We start from the raw sequence: 19,624 nt of genomic DNA, 5'->3' as shown, positions 1-19,624 counted from the left end.
GTTGGCAGGCACTCATCTGGACAAGAACCTCTTTCTTTAGTTGTTTCCTGCCACACTATGAGGTGATGCAGTTCCTGGTAAGCCTTCTAGCTGTAAAGTACATGTTTGTGTCACCACATGATCTAGCTCCCAGATTAAAATGATGAATGTGCAGGAATCAGGCATTCAACTGTTTCAGGAAAAAGACTTTTCAGATGAGGTGCAAAGCCAGGTGCCAGAGTGTGAAGAAACAAAAACCTAGGGCTGAAGAATCATCCCAGTTAAACACAGATACTCATTTGTGGAGAAAAGAAGCATGGTATGCCAACAAAATGCTGGGTTTAGCCTTTCACGTTCGCTGCAAAAGAAGGCAGCAGATCCAACTGACCCAGTCTGGTGAGCTGAACTTTCCCAGTACCCATTACGTTTTGGTACTGAATAAAGAAACACAAATATGTGACAGGTTTGCTTACAGAGTTTCACTTTTTTAATACAAACTGTAACTGATTATTTCTTCCCTGTCTCCCCAAATACCTTAGGGCTTCAGTTAATATCAATAACTGCTTGAAACAATTCCTTTCCTTTAATTATTGCAGCAGACAACCATAAAAAGAAGCTGTGTAGATTCAACTTTGCTGTAACATGGATGTAAGAGATAGAAACAAAGAACATTATCCAAAGAAAGTTGAAGTCTTAGTTAAAAATCTTAATACAGTTACCACCACTGATTTCACTCAATAATGTCAAAGGATCATTCGTATTCAGGAATAATTTCTTCCATAATATCTGTCTATGAAGATATTAGGCTTTCAAAATAAAAAAAAAGTCACAGGAGTATTATGCACAGATTTACTCCTTGCCATTGCAGAGTCTGGAAGCCCTGACATTTAAGATTACTTGAGAGTAAAGCTGTCTGTATTTTGTCTGTATTTGCAATTTGAAATGAGAAAGTATATCCTGCCTGTTTAAATTTTTCTCAGACAGGTTGCCCAAAAAGATGATTTTAAAGATGCCCAAATGTGTATCAGCCTAAGGCCATATTGTACTTGCTTTCAGTTTCAAAGACCTCCTTTCATCTCTGAAGAATGGAATGTTGTTTACTGCTCAGGATGTTTTGCCATGTTATCATGAATGTATTACAAATGTTCTGCTTCTTGAACTAGAGAGTGTTTGTCAAAACCATTCTTTATTCTACATGAGAAGTCTTAAGCCTTTTATAAATCCTGCTCAGCCATATTGGGACACTTAAAACATTTAAGTCTAAACATCCTTCTCAAGTTTTCTATCCTGCATAATTTCACAAAATAGAAAAAAAAAAAAAGGTCTGCAGAGAATTGCTTTCTGGTAGCATGAAGCCTAAGTATTCTGCACTGGAATGCAAGCTTGCATGCAAGAAATGAAAATAGTTTCACTGACAGAATTATTTTCCCCTACTGCCCTCACAACTCAGTCCAGTAGAGCAACCTAGGCAAGAAGCACCTTAAAAGACAGCAGGTAAATTTGTGACAATGAAATGTTATCAATGTTATGGCCAGTTTTAGGTGTGTTATGCCCACTTTTTTTCAAACTGCCAATGTAAATAATGGATCACCACTTTTCAATAGGAACACTGTTGTCTGTCTCGCTTTGGCACAATCTCACAAAGCTTTTAATAAAGCAGACATTACACAGATGATGAGAAGTAACTGAAAAGTACCTAACAGGCAGACTTGTTAAATATTCAGAAACAAATCCGGCAGTAATTACAGAAAACCACTATGAAGAACAAGAATAGTTACTCGATAGAAGCTTGGGGGAAGATGAGAAAAGGATGGGGAAAACTGTTCTTGTGCTAGACTCATTTTTTCAAGTTTTTCCAGTGGTATTCTAAAAAAGTAACTATACATTGAGCTTCATGTGAAAGTGCATTAAAAAACTTCAAAGAAAAGAAGAATAGCAGCTCAAAAGCTGTGAACGCTGCTTTCTGCAGCTTGTTTAGAGACAGATTCCTTCCCTTCACTTGTGGTAAACAGGGAGCACCGAAAGACCTAATTGTAATATCCATGTCAGGAGAACAAAAAAAAAAAAAAAAGAAAAAGAATCAGTGAAACAAGTCTATCTCACCTGCTTAGTGAGGTCTCCTGTCACAGTCCAGGATGAAGAAAAAACTACAGGACAGATGCCATCACTGCCTCATTTACACTGCAAATAATTGAGCTTTATACAAGGTCCTCCCAGACTCCACTATGCAAAAATTACAGAGTATTTTCAATTCTAGCATCTATTCAAGCTTCCTGGGCCACAAGAATGAAAAAGACTTTAGGTGCATCAGAAAGGACAACTTTACCATCACTTCCTCCACATGAGAGTTACTTTCCAGGCTTCTGCTCACTGATTGTGTCAGCAGCAAATCAGCCTTTCACTTGAGCAGTATCGAGGTTTCCTGATAAAGAGGGGAAAAACCGGCAGTAACACCTGAACGACAGCCGGCAACACATTTCTCCCATCTCCAGCAAAGATGATGAACAATAACAGCAGTAGGCTGCCAGTCTCCTTAGAATGAACTTCCGCAGCCACGAAAGCTTCCCAGGTACTGGAAACAGTTAATCTCCAGCACATTAAGAGATTTGTTCAGAAAAGAGTTGTTAAAAGCACTTTCAATGCACTTTTAAAATTCAACGTGAACCAGAACTGGCTCATTGCAGGAAGTGAATAGTCTGGCTTTATTTATTTATTTATTGCTTTTTGGGAGGGTCTAGCCAAGGCAAGCTCACAGAATATTTGAAAAGAGTCCCTATGCATTGTGCATGGATAAATGTCCACATCAAATGTCAAATCAAGACCCATTTCAGAAGTCATCCAAAACATCCATTGAGAGTTCAACTGAGGGGCCATAACATCTACCTGCTGTGGAAGGTCACCACAGCCTCGTTACCCTCTGCTGCAGATGGAAATTTCTCTGAGTCATCATTTCATTCCATCCTTTACACAGTGCTCTTATCCATAGTTCTTCCTTCAACACACAATTAAACACCCCAACAAATTTATCGGAAACAATCCTTTCCAGCACCTAACACATAAACTGGGTTTCTTACAGAATGTAACAAACCATTTTGTGTGAAAGAATTTTCACTTCTTCCTACAGGGAAAGATAAACATAATTCAGTATAAGACATAAGACATAACACCACGCAAGTCATCGCAAGCCATGTCTGTACCTCCAGCCCAGATCCAATGTTTGATGAATCCAAAGGTCTTTTCTTCCTCGGTCCGATGGCTGCCAAAGCTGTGAGGTTGGCTTCTCTTTGTTGCATCTGTGCTAACTCCAACTGCTGCATCTAATTTAAAAAAAAAAAATCTACGTTAATTATGACATACATTATCCTAAGGATCTTGTTCTCTTTATAGCAGCTTCAGACAGTTCTGCAGTTCCTACTGACACAATGTACTTCAAAGCATCTTTCCCTGTCTTTACAGACACTTCTGACAGACTCCAGTACTGTTGTCATGCTTAGAGCACTATAGACCATGCCATGTAACACCTTTTATGAAGATCATATTGTGGTATCAACGCAGCCTTAAGACGACCCTTGCAGCTGGTTTATCAGCTCACAAGCTTTGCCATTTCTGATTATCAGAAAATATTTATCTGAATTGGTTTATGAAGTCGGATTAGTGTTAAAAAACAGAGTTACCAACTTCTGGGAACTGGGCACGTTCTTAGTTCAAAATCTCAATTCATGACTGCACAAGCAAGATACTCAATTTCTTCATGCTGTATTACCTGAACCCAGCACTCAATACTGCCATTGTGAAACATCCAACTGAACAGGATGCTGCCATTGACTGCTAGTCTTTCTTTCCCCAGTACATATTTGAATGTTCAGAAACATCTGAAGTAAGGTAGAGAGATACGCTGCATGTTTATTTTCACTCACCTCCAGAAACCATTCAAAACAAAGAAATCGTTAGAAACAACCTTTACCTGGGTTAAATAAACTTGGGACAGAATAGAAACCTACAGCAAAGAGGATTAAAATAAAAAATAAGCTTTATGCCTGCATTTCAAGGTCCATACTATTTCATCTATCCAATAACTATAGATGCCAGCTGCTCTGGAGCTCAATCCAGTCAAGTCTGCTGACAGACTTCCTAGCTTGGATTGTCCACCTTGCTATTACAACCACATCACTTTCAGATTCACCAGCTGTCCATCTTGGAGCATAGGTGGAGGGGAACACTCTTTCTGGAGAGTGAGGTGGAGAATGAAGGTTTTCCAAACAGAGACCTCTGGGTTTGATCTTAACCCTTAAATGATCTGACTTGCCACTAGAATGGCTCCTTAGTCCATTCTCTCCCCATTCACTGGACTTAAAATTGTTCACATGGGGATTCCTCTGCATGTGTATGTGTGCACATCTTAAAAAAATTAAAAGTACAACAATACCATGGCAGGAAAGCATCCAAATCTCCTCTCCTCCCCCCTCCCACTCTAAAAACAATTAATTAATTGGAGTGCCTCATCCAGGCAATACAGGTATTTTGCTTATTAAGTTTGCAACACACTATGATTTTGCTTGCTTTTCATCTCTCAGAGATCCCATTTGGAGAGGAGAAAAATCAGACGACAACTGAGCTTGCAGCACCTACATGGTATTACTCCCCTACTTGCTCCCACTTAAAGATGAATCCACAACAAAGAAATACTGTGGGGTTTTGGGGGAGTGTTTTGGGGAGGAGAGCTTTTGGTTGGGTGGTTTCTGGGTGGCTGTTTCTACAAGTCTTATTTTACTTCAGATAAGTAGACTTTAGTGATGCTGGCAACTTCACATCAAGTACTGCAGCAGCTAAGGCTATTTAAAAAACCAGTATTTCAGGGTAAGCTTCCTAAAAGGGCATTCTTCCCTGGAAGACCAAATTATCCATATGCTCAATATTTTTTAGCAGAAATCGGGGAAAGCAAGACTTTAACAGATATATTGAGAGTGGAATTTTTGGGGGGTTTGGTGTTCATTGTTTTTCTTTTTTTGAAGATGGGATGTTTCGGTTACAAAAGCAACACTATTTGCAAGTCAGCTTTGATCACACTATGTAGGCTTTTGCTTATGGAAACACAGTAGTACTTTTTCAATGCCAGATACAATCATTCACTTACCACACACACTATTCTTGCTTTTGTGTGCAGTGTAAACACTTACAAGGTTCTTTATCAGAATTCACTGAGTTCATTGGTGTTTTGCTTGGTTTTTTTTTTCCAAATATACAGTATTGCTTTCAAGAATACTTTACATACTACAGATTTTAAGACTACTAGTGTTCTGCAAACGTCTGAGGTTAACTCTAGCCAGCCTACTTTCATAAAATGTTTAAGATAAACTTTTCTTTAGTCTCAGTCTTGAATATATATCTTTATATTCAGGACCACACTGCAACCAATCAGAGATGGGGGAAAGTAAAACTAAACCTGAAAAAGTAACTTGCAACTTCACAGACTCTGTGAAAGGCTGAGGCTTAGAAACTACTTTTATGTGACGTCTTCATCACTCCCTGTGATGAAGCAGGAGCAATAAAATGCTTAGAATAAGCACCAAATCTCAGCAACAAAATGCTGAGATTTTTTGGCAGAGGCAGGTGCTGACTCCCAGCCTCAGCTGCCCAGGCCTCCAACACCTGGAGCCACTCCTCCTTACAGGGAGCTATGGAGCATCCCTGTAGAAGTAAAGTACACCTTCCTGCTAGCAATGTAGTTCAGTCATCACAATGGTCACATGTACACCACAGTCTTCTTGCCATGAGAAGAGGCATTAAAACATGCCATGCACACAGAATCCCTCTGGGGAAAGATTAAATTCCAAAAGGCTCCACTGACAAAGAAAACCAGAAGGCGAAAGATAATTTGCTTTACTTTTAAGAACCATTACACTTAAAGTAAAAGGACTTTTAAAACCATTAAACTTAAAGCAAAACCAAAACAAAAGCCTTTATTAGCCTAACGTTTTTTCCATCCCTGGGAGTCATTAGAAAACATATCCCCCTTCTCTCTCAACCCTACAAAATGTATACCAACCAGCTCTACTGTAGTCAGACATGTCAGAAACGTGTGGCTGCTGAACACTTCTGGCTTGAAGCAGCATTGAAACAAGACCCCCTCTCCTTTTAACAGCTGATGTTGATGGGCAGCCATGGTCAAGTCTGAGGAGAAGACGCAGAGCTATGAATTAAATAGCGAGAGGGCTTTGGGTTGGCATCAGCATGGGGTGGAAAGGACTGGGCAGGTCAAGTCTCTGATAGGGGAGTACCAGAATGCTGCTCTGGCTGAGGATGGGTAGTGCCTTTGCACCATCACCATTTTTACCCCATGCAATTCAAGCAGACAAAGCAAACTGTTGGCACAGACATCCTGCAGGAGTGAGCACTGCTGCTGGAGGGCAGTGCTGGCAGAGAACCCACCAATAACAAAGGAGAGGATGACACTTGGGGGATGGTATGCACTTTCTAGAAACAGAACTGCTGCATCTTTGACCAGGCAGTTCCCAAGACAATGCTGGAAATGCATGTCATTACTAACGTCTACTCTCTCCGATACATTTTCCACCTCATAACCAGTCAAAGGATTTTTCAAAAAATACAGAATCTCACCAGGGTTTTGGAGCAAAAGAAAAAAAACTTCATAGTCTTATTGCATTCTACACATCCCAGGGATTTTTCTGAGAACATAATTAAGACAAATGAATTTAAACACTCAATCTCCACAATGGACTCAACAGATCCCCATTAAGTGATATGGGCAGGCATCCAAATTACCCTGCTCAAGCCAGCAAAATCATCTTTTCATCAAGTTTTGTTCCATTAAAAAGTGTGAGATTAAATGTCCAAACATTGTGTGAGCAGTTAAAAGCACAGGATAAGGAGAAGACAGGCAGATAATGCCAAGGGATACCCAAGGATACTGGCTGGCTAATTACTGCCAGATTTTCCTAAACAAGATTAGGAAAGAGCAAAAGGCAACTGTGTAGAGTCAAATCTTTCTTTAACAGTTAGGTTTGTAGCACATAAGTTAGGGAAGAAAAATCACTGCAGCAAGTGACAGTAAAAGTAGTAAATACACTTCATCAAAATACAACATAGAGAAGTTGCATCTATTGTTTTGCCTTTTAGAGGTCAGTTAATTAACACTGGTGTCTTTGACTACAATAGGATACAAATAGAAACTGCCACACCCAGGTGAAATCATAATGTCATACCCATCTTGAATTTTTTCCTTGAAGACAAAAGGCTGTGATGGCAATTCAAGAGGAGCAGGGCGAAGCTGCATCATACATCAGACCCCCAAAGGACCAGGTTTCCCCTCAACCTGACCTACTTTGTCTGCTGAAAGATGCTGCTGTTCCACTAGAAGAATCCAACACATGCTCTGTTCAAAATTCATTCCTCAAGAAGGGTACTGAGAGGGGACAGTCTCATTTGCAAGTGGCAAATGAACGTTCATGCTCCTTCCCCCCCTTCCGATTTTCACATATGCTAAGAATTGCAGTACAAAGAGTTCTAAAACCCTGTGTATAAAGATCAAATTGCTATGAAAACGTCTCAGAACCTGTAAAATAGTCTTTGTTGCTGCTGGCCTTTTTAATAATAAAAATAGGGTTTAAAGTCTGGTCTTGCAGCAAGCAGGAATCTCTAGGGTGACACAATAACCATTTTAGTTAATCTGACCTGCAGCACAAATCAAGAAATAAGGTATGTTTTAAAGTCCTTCCTTATAGTGAAATGGCATTTGCAGCACGGCTGTAATCACACAAAATGAAAGGTTTTAAAATTGACCTCTCTGTTCTTCATTCAGTCCTCTGAGAAAAATATTTCTTTTTCTGCTCACAGAAATTCTTTCTCACTTATGTCTCATACTCTGCATTTCAGAAAATGTGCAGTATCTATTTTTACTATTACACTAGTGACATTTTTGAGGCATTTTAATATTAAAAAATAAATTTCGAGTTGTGTAAGAAGACAAGAAGTACTTCAGCTATGAGATGCTATGAGATGCTGAGACTTTTACTTAAAGCAACACTGCAGATTGGTTTTAAACTCTTTCGGTTACAAAGTACATGCTATGTGGTTGTCCGAACTATCAAAGCACCACTAACTGAAGTTATGCAAATCTCTATATTTTCCCTAAACAGGAAGAATCCCTTGGACACAACTGATGAAAAGTATATGCTACTACAAATAAAGCCAACTAATTCACACCAGCTAATCCATGATGTGTACAGCAGAGGGTGGCTGTATAATCAAAGGAAGGGGAAAAGGAGTGCTACCTAGCTGAACACATGTTCACCTTGGAAAAGGACTAAATGAAAGCCCTCGTGTCTGGTCACAAAGCATCCAGCACAGGATTCACGTATTTGGTAAAAGCTTTCACAGCAGACAAAAACCATGAAACATTTACTCACTAGATCCTCAAGAATGGTTTTACCAGGGAAGGTTTTTCTAAAGGCGGAGATGAGATAATTTGTATTATTCAGGGCTCACAGAGCAGTAATAGGGCTAAGGTTAAAGAAAAGCCAAACAGGTGGCACTTCTCCAGCACAATGCTGGAGGAACTTACACTTAGAAAAAAAAAAAAGCCATAAAATTGTCTTGGCAATGCAGTAACAAACAAATAACAGCCCCATGGATGTAAATGAGTTCAGAAGAAATGCTGGCAAGACAGATGTGGAAGCTAAACACCACAATTCTGGGCTCGATATAATTAATATAAGAGAAAGACTAAAAAGTATATGTACAAGATACTGGGTTTAATATCAAGCAAAAAGTGGGGATGTCTTCACATATGACATTATAGGCAGATAAAGTACAGGACAGATTAAATAAATATTTAACGTAACAGAAGAACTGGCAGGAAAAGAAACTAGGGAAGGCTGAAGACAAGTTAATGTATGCCTAAGGGTTATGTGTGCTATCCAGCAATAAGTAGATCAGGAGTAATAAAAGCACTAAAGTAGATGAACAAGAATTTGTATAAGACTTGCGGGGTAAAAAGGCAAGGAATATGGGCATACAAAAGAGGCAGAAGCTCCCAATTCTATCAGCTTCCACAACAAAGAAACTAAACAATAAATTAACAAATATTAAAATTCAAAGTAAGTAAAAGAAACTGTGACCAAATTTCAACATCTACCATTTTTTGCATCTGTGAAAAAGGAACCTCAAGACCTACATATGCCCTTAACTACATATTTTTAAAGAACTAAATACTGAAGTACCTTTTTAGTGGAGCCACTTATTCCACTGAAATGGTTTCTTTTTCTATTAATTCTTTTTTTCTGACCAGCTTTTTCAAGCAAAGTTTCACTGGGATTCATTGTGTCCTCCATTTAATGCTTTGAAAGTTGTCTGCTCTTCTCAGTTGCTTCTCCCTTCATTGTCTTTGCAAGAAAGCACTGCAATTTTTTCACAGTCCCTTTAAGCATTTTAAGGAACTTGTGAAGAAAATTAAAAATAAACCTTAAAAATCTGTTTTCAATCCCAAGCCTCTCGCACTCGTTGTCATAAAACTCAATGAGCATTACTGCCTCCAGCCTCTACCTTCCCTATACAAAATTTTCTGCCCTACAGGTTGAATGCAGCTGAATAGCAGACTTCTCATATGGGGGACATTCTCTGAGGAAAACTGACACTTGGAGGCTGCATATTTAAACATTTACCACCCTCTCCTCTTGCCTATAATGCAATTTCTCTTCTTGCAATTGCTTCCTTTCAAACTGTTTTAATTAGCCATACAATTAGTTTCCACTGACTTTTCCCTCTGTTGTAATTTAGATTTAACAGCAGAAAGGCAGAATAGCATGCCCTGGTTTGATACGCAGTCCTAACTTATAATAGAACTGTATGTAATACTGTAGAATTCTTTCAGGATAATATTCCACATATATGCTTTGGTGGCAGAACAGTCCCTACTGTGGTTGTGTCCCCCAAGCCCAGATGCCTTGTCTGTCTAAAATTAAAGGGTGCAATAAAATGTTTCGGAAAACAACAGAACATTTTTCCAGAGTAGCCATGAAGTAATCTACCCATAGAAGAAGGAAAAAAAAATAATATTTCAGCTGATATTTGACATTTCCTAATATATAAAGAACTCCACACAAGAAAAAAAATCCAGGGCAGAGTGACTTTGGGACTCCTTATTTTGCCCATTTTTGCTAAGAATTTCCTCTGTGTGGAGTATGTATTGCCTTTTACCAGTTTTTTTGTTCTGCTTAACAATTACTGATACATTCCTGTGTTTTCCAGAACACCTGGAGCATGCTTTCCCTTGTGCGGTCTCATCAGCTTGCCTTACTTGGAGGCCCAAGGAACTTCTTGGGTGTCTAGCATCCAGGATCAAGCTCTGCATTTTCAGGAACTGTCTAGGCTACTTTTGTTGAAAGGCCAAGAAACAGACTACAGCACACCACACCAAAACCTTGTTCCATAGCTTCTGGGTCAGATACTATCATATATGAGAAGACTTCTCAATGACCCTGACCAGATCTGCCTTATCACCACATGCCTTATCCAGCCCTTGCTAGACATTACTTTAAGACCAATCACAGTTCTTCCAAAGGCACAGTATTGTAACACTGTATTCATTCACTCACTCACGAGGTCTCCACGCTAGAGAAAGTTTAAGTTTTTCTTCCACCTGCCAGCCTCTCCATCTCATCATTTCACCCAACACTCCTTCTCGGCACAAAACTCTCTGGATCTCCATTATCATTTTCTTTTTGTACTTTTAGCCCTAACATTTCCTCTATTAGCAAGTTTCTAATGTAAGGTCATACTTACAGCTGGTTATGTGTCCATTTTCTGTCTCTCAGAGAAACTGAGAAAAGGCTATTTGAAAATGCAAAAACACGCTTAATGGAGTTTTGTGGGGGTTTGTTTTTCACTAAAGATAGTTGTTATCATCTTTCAGCCAGATGGTTTTCGATGCAGTGTCTCAGCTGCTCTTTTCTTAGGTTTCTTCAAAACACCAATATGAATGTCACATAAACAGGCATTTGGTTTGCTTTTTAGCTTGCTCAATAATCTAACGCTTTACAGGATTTCCATCCCTGATTTTCTGCAAGACTTGTAGCACACCAAATCTCTGATGATAGCCTTCTGTTATTTGTAGGACTACACTGCAGCTAACAAAATATATGTCTTTTCAATAATAGTGCTTTTTTTCCCTCTAAAACCATGCAGAAGCAGGCAAGAAACACTATAGAACAATAAAGATAATATAAATCAGGTAATTAAGCAGAAGCTCTCAGGCTGTCACTGAAGGCTCATAAAAAGCAATGAGATCTTATTTTGCTTGCAGCATCTTGTGTTTGCTTTTTTGAGAGGTCATGGTTAACTTTTCCCCTGCCACAAGAACAGTCAAAGAATTTGAACAATTAGGTCCAGAAGACTAAATATAGAAGCAGCACAAGAGGTGTGGGGGGAAAGGAAACAAAGAGCTTGAAAATCTGGGTTGGAGGTGGTAGAGAGAGCAGCAAGGAATCAGGTTACAGTTACTTGTTACCTGAGAATATGACAGGAAATAAGGGAGTTAGGATGGATACATGAAACAGGAAAAAAAGATGACTGTTGAAAAGATACTACAGAACAACTAAAATTCAGTCATTACTAAGTAACACCCAGAACTCATTGGAATCATGCTGACTCTCTGTTTGATGTTTTTGATAGGTTTGTTCAGTCTCTATAAAAACCCTAGGGTTTGCTATTTTCCTCCCAGTCAGTTGATACTAAAGGTATTGAATTTTCTCAGCATCTCATCTACTGCTGTCTTGTATCTGTGTCAAAAAAATGCACAAGCACATCAAGCAGGCGAGAACAAATGAGTGGGAAGATCTATGCAGACATAAGTGAACAGAGATGCTGACAGAGCAAGGAATGGGGGACGCAGATCTGCTGCCCACCAGGTGCTTGCTCCACACATTTCTTCCCCTTGCTCGAGATGTAGTGCTCACCTTTATCCACTGATAGGTGCTGCAAGGTGACACAGAGTAAGAGCAGAGATAAAGGTAGCTACTATGGAAATAAGCTAAGATGCTATCAGTAAAATACCTGTTCACCTGCTCAACCCAAAGCAGCAACCTTGCTCACAAACATTCTGAAAGGTTTGCCCAGGCTCAGCCTTAAGCTTCCCAAAGCCATACTACAAAAGCACTACTCACTTTGAAGATGATGGACAGAAGTAGAAAAAAATTAGGAAAAATTTCTTCACCAAGAAGGGTTGTTAAGCATTGGAACAGGTTGTCCTGGGAAGTAGTTATGTCAGCATCCCTGGAGGTATTTAAAAGATGTGTAAATGTGGCACATATAGGGACGTGGTTTACTTGTGGTCTAAGACTTGGCAGCGCTGGTTGGACTTGATGATCTTCGAGGTCTTTTCCAACCACAATGATTCTAAGAGATCAGGTTTATATTTAAAATTATAGTACACACTGTTTAATACAGACATTTTTACAGGTCTTCTGGGATGCACTGTTCATATGACTTGCTTGCACATTTGACAGTATCCTACAACTACTCAATTTAAGTAAGCTCATTTCACAAAAGGGATGAAGCCACAGATGAACTATAAATACAGCTTCAAGAATTGCATTGACTGAACATTTTCTTTGTAACTGAAAGTACTGTAGAAAGTAGAACAGGAAATAGCAGAAACCACCTAAAAAAGTTATGGTTTAATAGTGCGAGCATCAGGGACAATGAGAGGACTGTATCCTGTCAGTCTGAAGAGGCAGATAAGGCACACAATGAAAAACAGGGTTAATTTACCCAGACTTCAGGAACACCGTTGCACAAAGAGCTGGTCCATGAGGAGAGTAAGGACAAAATTCTTGAGTGCACAAAGCAGCAGTTTGGGGCTAACCTTGCAGCTGTCTCTGAAGAAATGTGCACTTTCCATAGGTATTAAAATCTGCCGAAACAGGTGAAAAGGGGAAGTAAATAAAGACTTAATTCATAGCAGGCTACATAGACTAAGAATACAGGAAAGTAAATGACTTAGTGTAGGGGAAGTTTGAGGCAATAGGTCATGCAAAAAGGGATGAAAAGGTCACGGCAATTATGTACAGCCTTTTGGATAAAAGAATCCACTGCAGAGTCTCTGGATGTACTTCCAGCAATGTTAAGACATTGCCTCCAGCTGCTGGATGACAGCACATCCTGGATTTATAAGTATTCATTGTTAGGATGTACACCCTGCATTTTGGGAAACTTTGCTTTAGAACATGCTACAGTGCTATTACCCCACACACTCTCCTTTCTCCCCGGGGGTTACCATAAAGATATAAAAGACAGCTTTGATGAAGGCAGGTCCACATTCCTTCTTAAAGAACTACAAGCGGACAATCAGGTCAGGCTTTCCAGTGGATACTGAACCAGACTGACCTGGAAAAGATCTGATTCCAGCTGACAGAGGTATCAAAGTTTTCAAGTCTGGTTTCTTAGGAGCAGACTATAATCACAACATGACAAGACAGACAGACAAGGGTAAGCCATTTCAGACCTTGATCCCAGTATTCACCATGCTTTAGTTACCAGTTGTAGTCTTGGAATATTTGTTGATTTTTATTTTGTTCTTATTCCAGTTCTACTTGTGTTTGCATTTTTTTAATGCAAATGTGTGCTGACCATTTACCTCCAAACTGTCGATAAAGTGCTAAATTTTTCCAGCTGCATTTGCCCTCATTTCCACTCAAGCTTACAGATAAGAAAACATCACTGGCACAAAAGGTGGGTTTATTCTCCATGACAAGCCTGGAGAAGCTTCTGGCTGACTCATTCTCTGGAAAATGAAGAGGGCAAGGGAATACCAACACAAAGATCTGTGTCCCAAGAGGCACATTTGCCTCCTCTTCTTTTGGTGAAGCAGTTGGAGACTCTCACTCTGGGAGCAGTACAGCATGGAGAAACATGCAGGACAAGTGTGAGGCAGGTTGTGTTAGCCTGACACAAGATGAAGGAGGTGAACTCAACACATAGTAGAACAACAAGCACTTAACTTACATGCCTTCTTTGCTCTTGTTGGCTCCTTTTCAGTACACCTATATGCTACTTTTTAAAAGAAATCTCATTAACAATATCAACTAATCTAAAAAGAGACCCAAAACACATACCTATACAGAGTATTTTTAAAGATCCTACATATTATTGTTAATAGAACAAGAGAAAAGAAGCTGCATAAATGAATTACTTTGCTGTCTTTTAATAAAAGAAAGAACGCGTAGAAATAATGAGATGATGCAGAGGTAAAGTCACCTACAAAACAAGACAGATTAGCATCACCCACTGATTGTTGATCCTGGTGGCACTAGAGGCAAACTGGGAAGGGCTTTAGGGCAACTTTGTACTCACAGATTGTAGGAATGAAGAAAGAGTTGTAAGCAGAAAACAAAGAATTAAAACATAGTAAAGCAAGCTCCTTCTCTCCTCTTATTTTACAAATTTCTTCTACTACGGTGCAAATCCAGAGCATTGATTCGAATACTATTTTACTGGATTTCCATTTGTTTTGCCTGGGCTCCTACATTAATCCAAACAATAAGGGCCTTTAAAGCATTCATAAATAACCTGCTGCTGCTGCTGGCACCTAGGAGCCAAGTGCAGCAATGTTAAGCAACAACAAATTTCATAGTTCAAGAGGCACAGTTAAGGAAAAAGGTTGCTCAGAAAATCACTCTCATTTAGCACAAAGATCCTTAAAAATTGCATGAAATCAGTCAAGTAACTATAGAAACCAATTTCTTCAGCTCTGTATCACACGTCTCACACCTCAATTGTCTTTATTATCGTCTGCTGTCAGATCCTTAATCAGAAATGTGAACAGGCTTGATGATTTATTCAGCAGGGAAAAGAATCTGTAGGTCAAGTGAAAAATTTCACACACACATACACACGCACACACATCTTCAACCTTAGGTACTTTCATTTCATTCTGTTCCCAGTAGCTCTGGGGGCAACTCCAGTGAGATCCAATATTAAGGCTCAATTAAAATAAGCTCCAATTAGTGGAGCTTTTTTCTCTCAGGCTAGAAAAGTCAGGAAATGGATATTGGGAAATGTAAAAAGTCAGCTACTGAGAGGAGGCTGCAGACATAAATGAACTTATTTGTTGATTTCTACAGTTGCTATGCAGAGGCCTCTGGGAGTAAAAGCTTAACCAGTCTAAGCTATAAACTAAAACCCCTGCAGCTAAACATGAACTGTGTGAAACAAGGGCTCCATTCCAGAACAGAAAACTGCTGGGCCCAGAAAATTAAAAGCCAGAGGCGTTTTCCATTTAAAACTAAATCCCAGTACCGCCTCCCAGCCAAAGAATTATAAGCAGTATCAGATTTACAAAACGAACAATTACCCTGGAAAAATGTAGCCTATTGTACAGTCCCAGATGCTAAATCTCAAAGTTTCTTCTTTTTTTTTTTTCCTAATCCCACATTATATTCCTAACAAGTGTACTGCTGCAGTTTACAAAGGACTGTTTCTAGACAGGACTGAAACTGCAAAAATAAAATGTTAAAAAAAGAGAGCTCATAATTCATTGACCTCATTTGAAGCACTGCCCTTGCCTGTGGCAGTTCCTGTCCTTCCCCAAGGCCTCTGCAAATGGTATGCAGCAGCAAAATAAACCCTGACCTAATTGCCAGGACAGGGTTGCCAACCTTCTCTCAACACACAAAGGCAAGCATGGTAACTGCAAAGTCCTACCTCTTTCGCTTTCTGCTTTAACCGCAGTTGCTCTGGATCTTCCTTATTGGAACGGCTCTAGCAAAGGAAGAGGAAAAAAGATTGAACAGAAATTACTGGCATCCAAACACCATCGTATCCGTTAAATATTTAATAAATGACAATTTTCTCTGGTGATTGAAAGATTTAGCTCCAGGGGTGAATGCCTCAATCCAGACTGGCTTCCATCCCCCTCCATGCACATACGTGCACACCCCTCCTCATCTGGGCCGGCTGCCTCTGCTCTAGCCTGAAGCAAGATTAAGCTGAAAATGATGCTAACACTGTCAGTCAGGTCCAGTCTAGGCATGATGTTGTTCATGTCAGCAGCAGACACTTAAAAAGGACAGGAAGTACAGGAAAGAAAGGGAGTTGTATTCATGCAAGCACAACACTGTTCTTTCAACTCTAGATTAGGCTTCCATCCAAGGGGCTCCAGAATTCGGACTGCAAACAAACAAACCAACAAAACCCAAACAGATGATCAAGCCACACCTGATAGAGCAACATCTACAGATTTTTTTTTTCTGCTTCTCTTCTGGAGCAAAGAGAAGGGAGAAGAAAGGTACTTATTCTATACTACAACAGCTCCATCAGGGTTTCAAGGATGCTGGGCTAGCCCTCTGATCTTGACTACAGAAAATAAATACATCTAGCAGGGTGGTGGATCTCACCAGGCTTCAGTTTCAAAGCCAAAAATGATCCAGGAAGGATATTTTTGGCTTTTTATTTAATTTTGACCAGTAGGAATAATCTCAAAAGCAGAGTTCACCCCACCACACATTTCAAAGAACTCCTGTTATTTTTTTTTAAATGCAAATAGGCTAAATCCTTTTCTGTAAAGCCTAAACTGTCCTAAACATTATGAATTTCCAGCAACAGGGTTAATGGTTACTACATTGAAAGCGGAAATAGAAGAAACCTGAAGATGTTCACCAATCTAGAGGACACAACTACTTCCTTGGAAAGCAAGAATCTTACCTTGGCTGCTCGAAGCAACATTTCACGTTCCTCTTCATCTTTTCTCTGCTTTTCTATGTGATCAAGCTTTTCAAGAAACCTCAGCTGTGCTCTGGTGTCACTACATACGATGTACTTATCACTCCCCTGGAAAAAAAGAAGTTTGTTATAGACAACCAGGCCTTTATATACACAACTAAAGCTAATAAACCCAATGGGAACAATCTGAACAGAACAACACTATTTTTCAAAGCTGAAAAGTGTAGCCTGTTTTAGAAAGACTTCAGGTGGTAGGTAGTTATTTACACATCTCCTCTCCACTGAAGCATGTTTCTAGGTGTCTGTGACTAGTAAAAGGTTATTGAACAAGTGCCATTAAAAACATCTACTCTATATTGACTAAAATTACAACAGTCTTCCCTAACCTTAGTTAAAAGACTAAAATTTTGTTTTAAACCATCAACTTCATATCCAGTAAACATATTTAGGAAAATATCCTTTCCCCTTTAAAGAGAGAAAAAATTAGAATTTGACATTTTAAGTTTCTAGTTTCAGCCATTTAATGCAGAAGTTGAAATAAGCATTACCTGGTATTTCCAAAAAAGTTTTATGTAGCGGAGGGGTGGTTTAGAACTAGTTATAATGAATCTTGGGGGTGAAGATATGGTTTAGATATGGTTAGATATGGTTTATTATAGCTTTAAGAACACATACTATTGCCTCAGTGAACGCTCTCAAGTCATAGGATAGTTTATGTTGAAGGGTAACCCAGGAAAGTCATCTGGTCCAACCACCTGTACAAAGTCAGGTCAGTGAATACTAATGACTAGTTCCAACAATCTCTGGACACACAGGCATTGAAACAAAACTAGGATCATTTTGGTCTCAAGAGTAGCAATCAGTAGTTCATTTTTCATTCCAATTTTGCCCTCACTGGAAAGCCTGAGTTGACATTTACTGTAGATTGGAAAGACAGAGAAAGGAAAGATCCAAAACGTGGTCAACTGGCAAAGGAAAACTTGGGTTTACTATGCTGCTCTTCTAAAGGCAAGCTATTTAAGCCTTGTGTTGGCCAGAGGGCGTTAAGCAAAACAAGACAAGGAGCCCATTCTAGATGAGGTATGTCCATGCCACCTGTTTGTACCACTTTTTAATGCATGTCCTACACTTACCTTCTTTCTCTGTTGCTTTGTGAACTTGTTTCCCTGAGAAATTTTTTTCAGCTTAACACACTAGGTACTTTCAGCAACTTTTTCTTTCTATCTTACCCCAATCTCACACTCTAATGAATCAATTTTGACATACAACTATTCTGAAATAAGCACAGGATATTTTACAGCTGTATTTTAGGCAAGGTTACACGTTAAGTATATAGACTTATCAGTATATATCAATGACTTCAGCAGCTCAATTTTTAGTTTTCAAACATACTACACTCAGATTCTTCCTCCCATACCCAGTCACACCCTACTAAAAGTTGTAAGGAAAGTAAAAGTCTTCTTGTGGGGCACTGTTGTCTCCTAATCTGAATTCTCACAACCCGGCCAGAGCATGAAATCAATCCTTCTCCTGGTATTACGTTTGGTCCTTTTCAATGAGCCACCCCATTGTCATGTATTACCAACTGGGGCTAAAACCACACCATATGTTGCAACCAGAGACTTTCTTTCCAAAGCAGTGTCTGTGGCTCTGCAAGAAAGTCCAACAAACCTTCTCCCCGTCTTCTGTTACCACTCAAGTTTTTTTTACCACTCCCCACAACGCATACACTACTTTGAATCACTCCCAGTACATTAGTACAACTTGTTTTGAAGCAGCAGCTTATAATAATCCACCACCATACCACAATCCTTTTAAAAGGACAAAGAAGAAAGCTGTATTACCAGAAGATTATTTTTTCCCAAGTTTAGAAGTCTTTCGCTTTGGAATACCCAAAATCAGAGTCAGATGTTTACACATATTTTAAGCCAAATCCATGACCCTACACCAATTAGGAATGCAAGTCTCTCAACCGGCAGGTCTCCAATGCACTACCACAAGCTTATATAGGACAAGAAATGGGTGCAACCATAACAGTATTTCAGCTCATCAACTGCTCTAAGAGAGATCATTTCAGGAGTTTTTAGAAGAGGAACACCTGCAGTTGTGTTTTGTCCTACTCAAAATAAACTTCTCTGTGATTGTTTAGCACTGAATTGCTTAGACGGAAAACATCACATTGTATACCTGTTCCTAACTTGTAGCCAGCACTGTTATGATGAAGCATATCACCCACACCATACACCCCACAGATAAAGTAGTTTAGAGCTGCATGTGGGGAAAATGTTTTCATGGAGCACTGTTTATAGCTCAACAGCATTACCACGCTGCACCATTACCATGCAGTTTATGTTGAACCATAAGCTCATGGGCTCCGGCCACAGGAGTAGGGCAGCCGCTGCGTGCTGGGATGAATCCACCCACATAAAACATGTTCTTTAATCACTGTAGTGCTTAGTTGTCATTATGAATTCTAGTCTTAGGTATCACGTCACATGCATACTCTTACACCTCAGTAGTTTTCCAGATTGTAGAAGAGAAAGAGTCAAGGAACTAAACCAGCTAGCTAATTCCCATTATGGTCTTACAAAGGCTCTTTAAGAGCACTGCAGCAAGAGCTGCATCACAGTGAGCAGTTTACAACAATCTAAAAGGCTATTCCTACTTCAGATAGAGAGACCACCATGATAGTTTTATCCTAATTAACTTAGTAACTTCCAATTACATACTTTTTTTTTTTTTCCTAAAGTTTAGCAAAAGTTGGCAAGTCTACGTGGTGGCATGGTATGAAGCTTTTACCCTGCCAATTCACTCTCTCTGCAGGGCTATCCATCAGATGAAAGCTGCTAGGCATGAGCTGAGCAAACTGGGAAGAAGAGTTTCCTGAGTATGATCCCATGAATTACTGGCA

At 39.5% G+C, this 19,624-nt stretch overlaps 1 protein-coding gene across 4 annotated transcripts in view; it reads right to left on the bottom strand.

Moving 5' to 3' along the window:
- The window catches only part of TAF4B (TATA-box binding protein associated factor 4b), a 72,556-nt gene that overhangs the window by 10,023 nt on the left and 42,909 nt on the right, over nucleotides 1-19,624 (bottom strand). For 3 of the 4 annotated variants that reach the window (XM_051775186.1, XM_051775169.1, XM_051775193.1), the window contains exons 12-14: nucleotides 16,696-16,821; nucleotides 15,697-15,753; nucleotides 3,177-3,296 (exon numbers count right to left, since the gene is read on the bottom strand). In XM_051775186.1, coding sequence (XP_051631146.1) covers nucleotides 3,177-3,296; nucleotides 15,697-15,753; nucleotides 16,696-16,821 — 303 coding nt within the window. Of the gene's footprint in view, nucleotides 1-3,176; nucleotides 3,297-12,765; nucleotides 12,908-15,696; nucleotides 15,754-16,695; nucleotides 16,822-19,624 lie in introns of those variants that run through there. The other variant, XM_051775178.1, reaches the window with a different exon arrangement.

This window comes from Manacus candei, unplaced genomic scaffold (assembly GCF_025592945.1).
Source record: "Manacus candei isolate 608988 ecotype Guabito, Panama unplaced genomic scaffold, ASM2559294v1 h1tg000008l, whole genome shotgun sequence".
NCBI lineage: Eukaryota > Metazoa > Chordata > Aves > Passeriformes > Pipridae > Manacus > Manacus candei.
The sequence above is the reverse complement of the archived record's forward strand: the minus strand, read 5'-3'. Positions and strand labels throughout refer to the sequence as shown.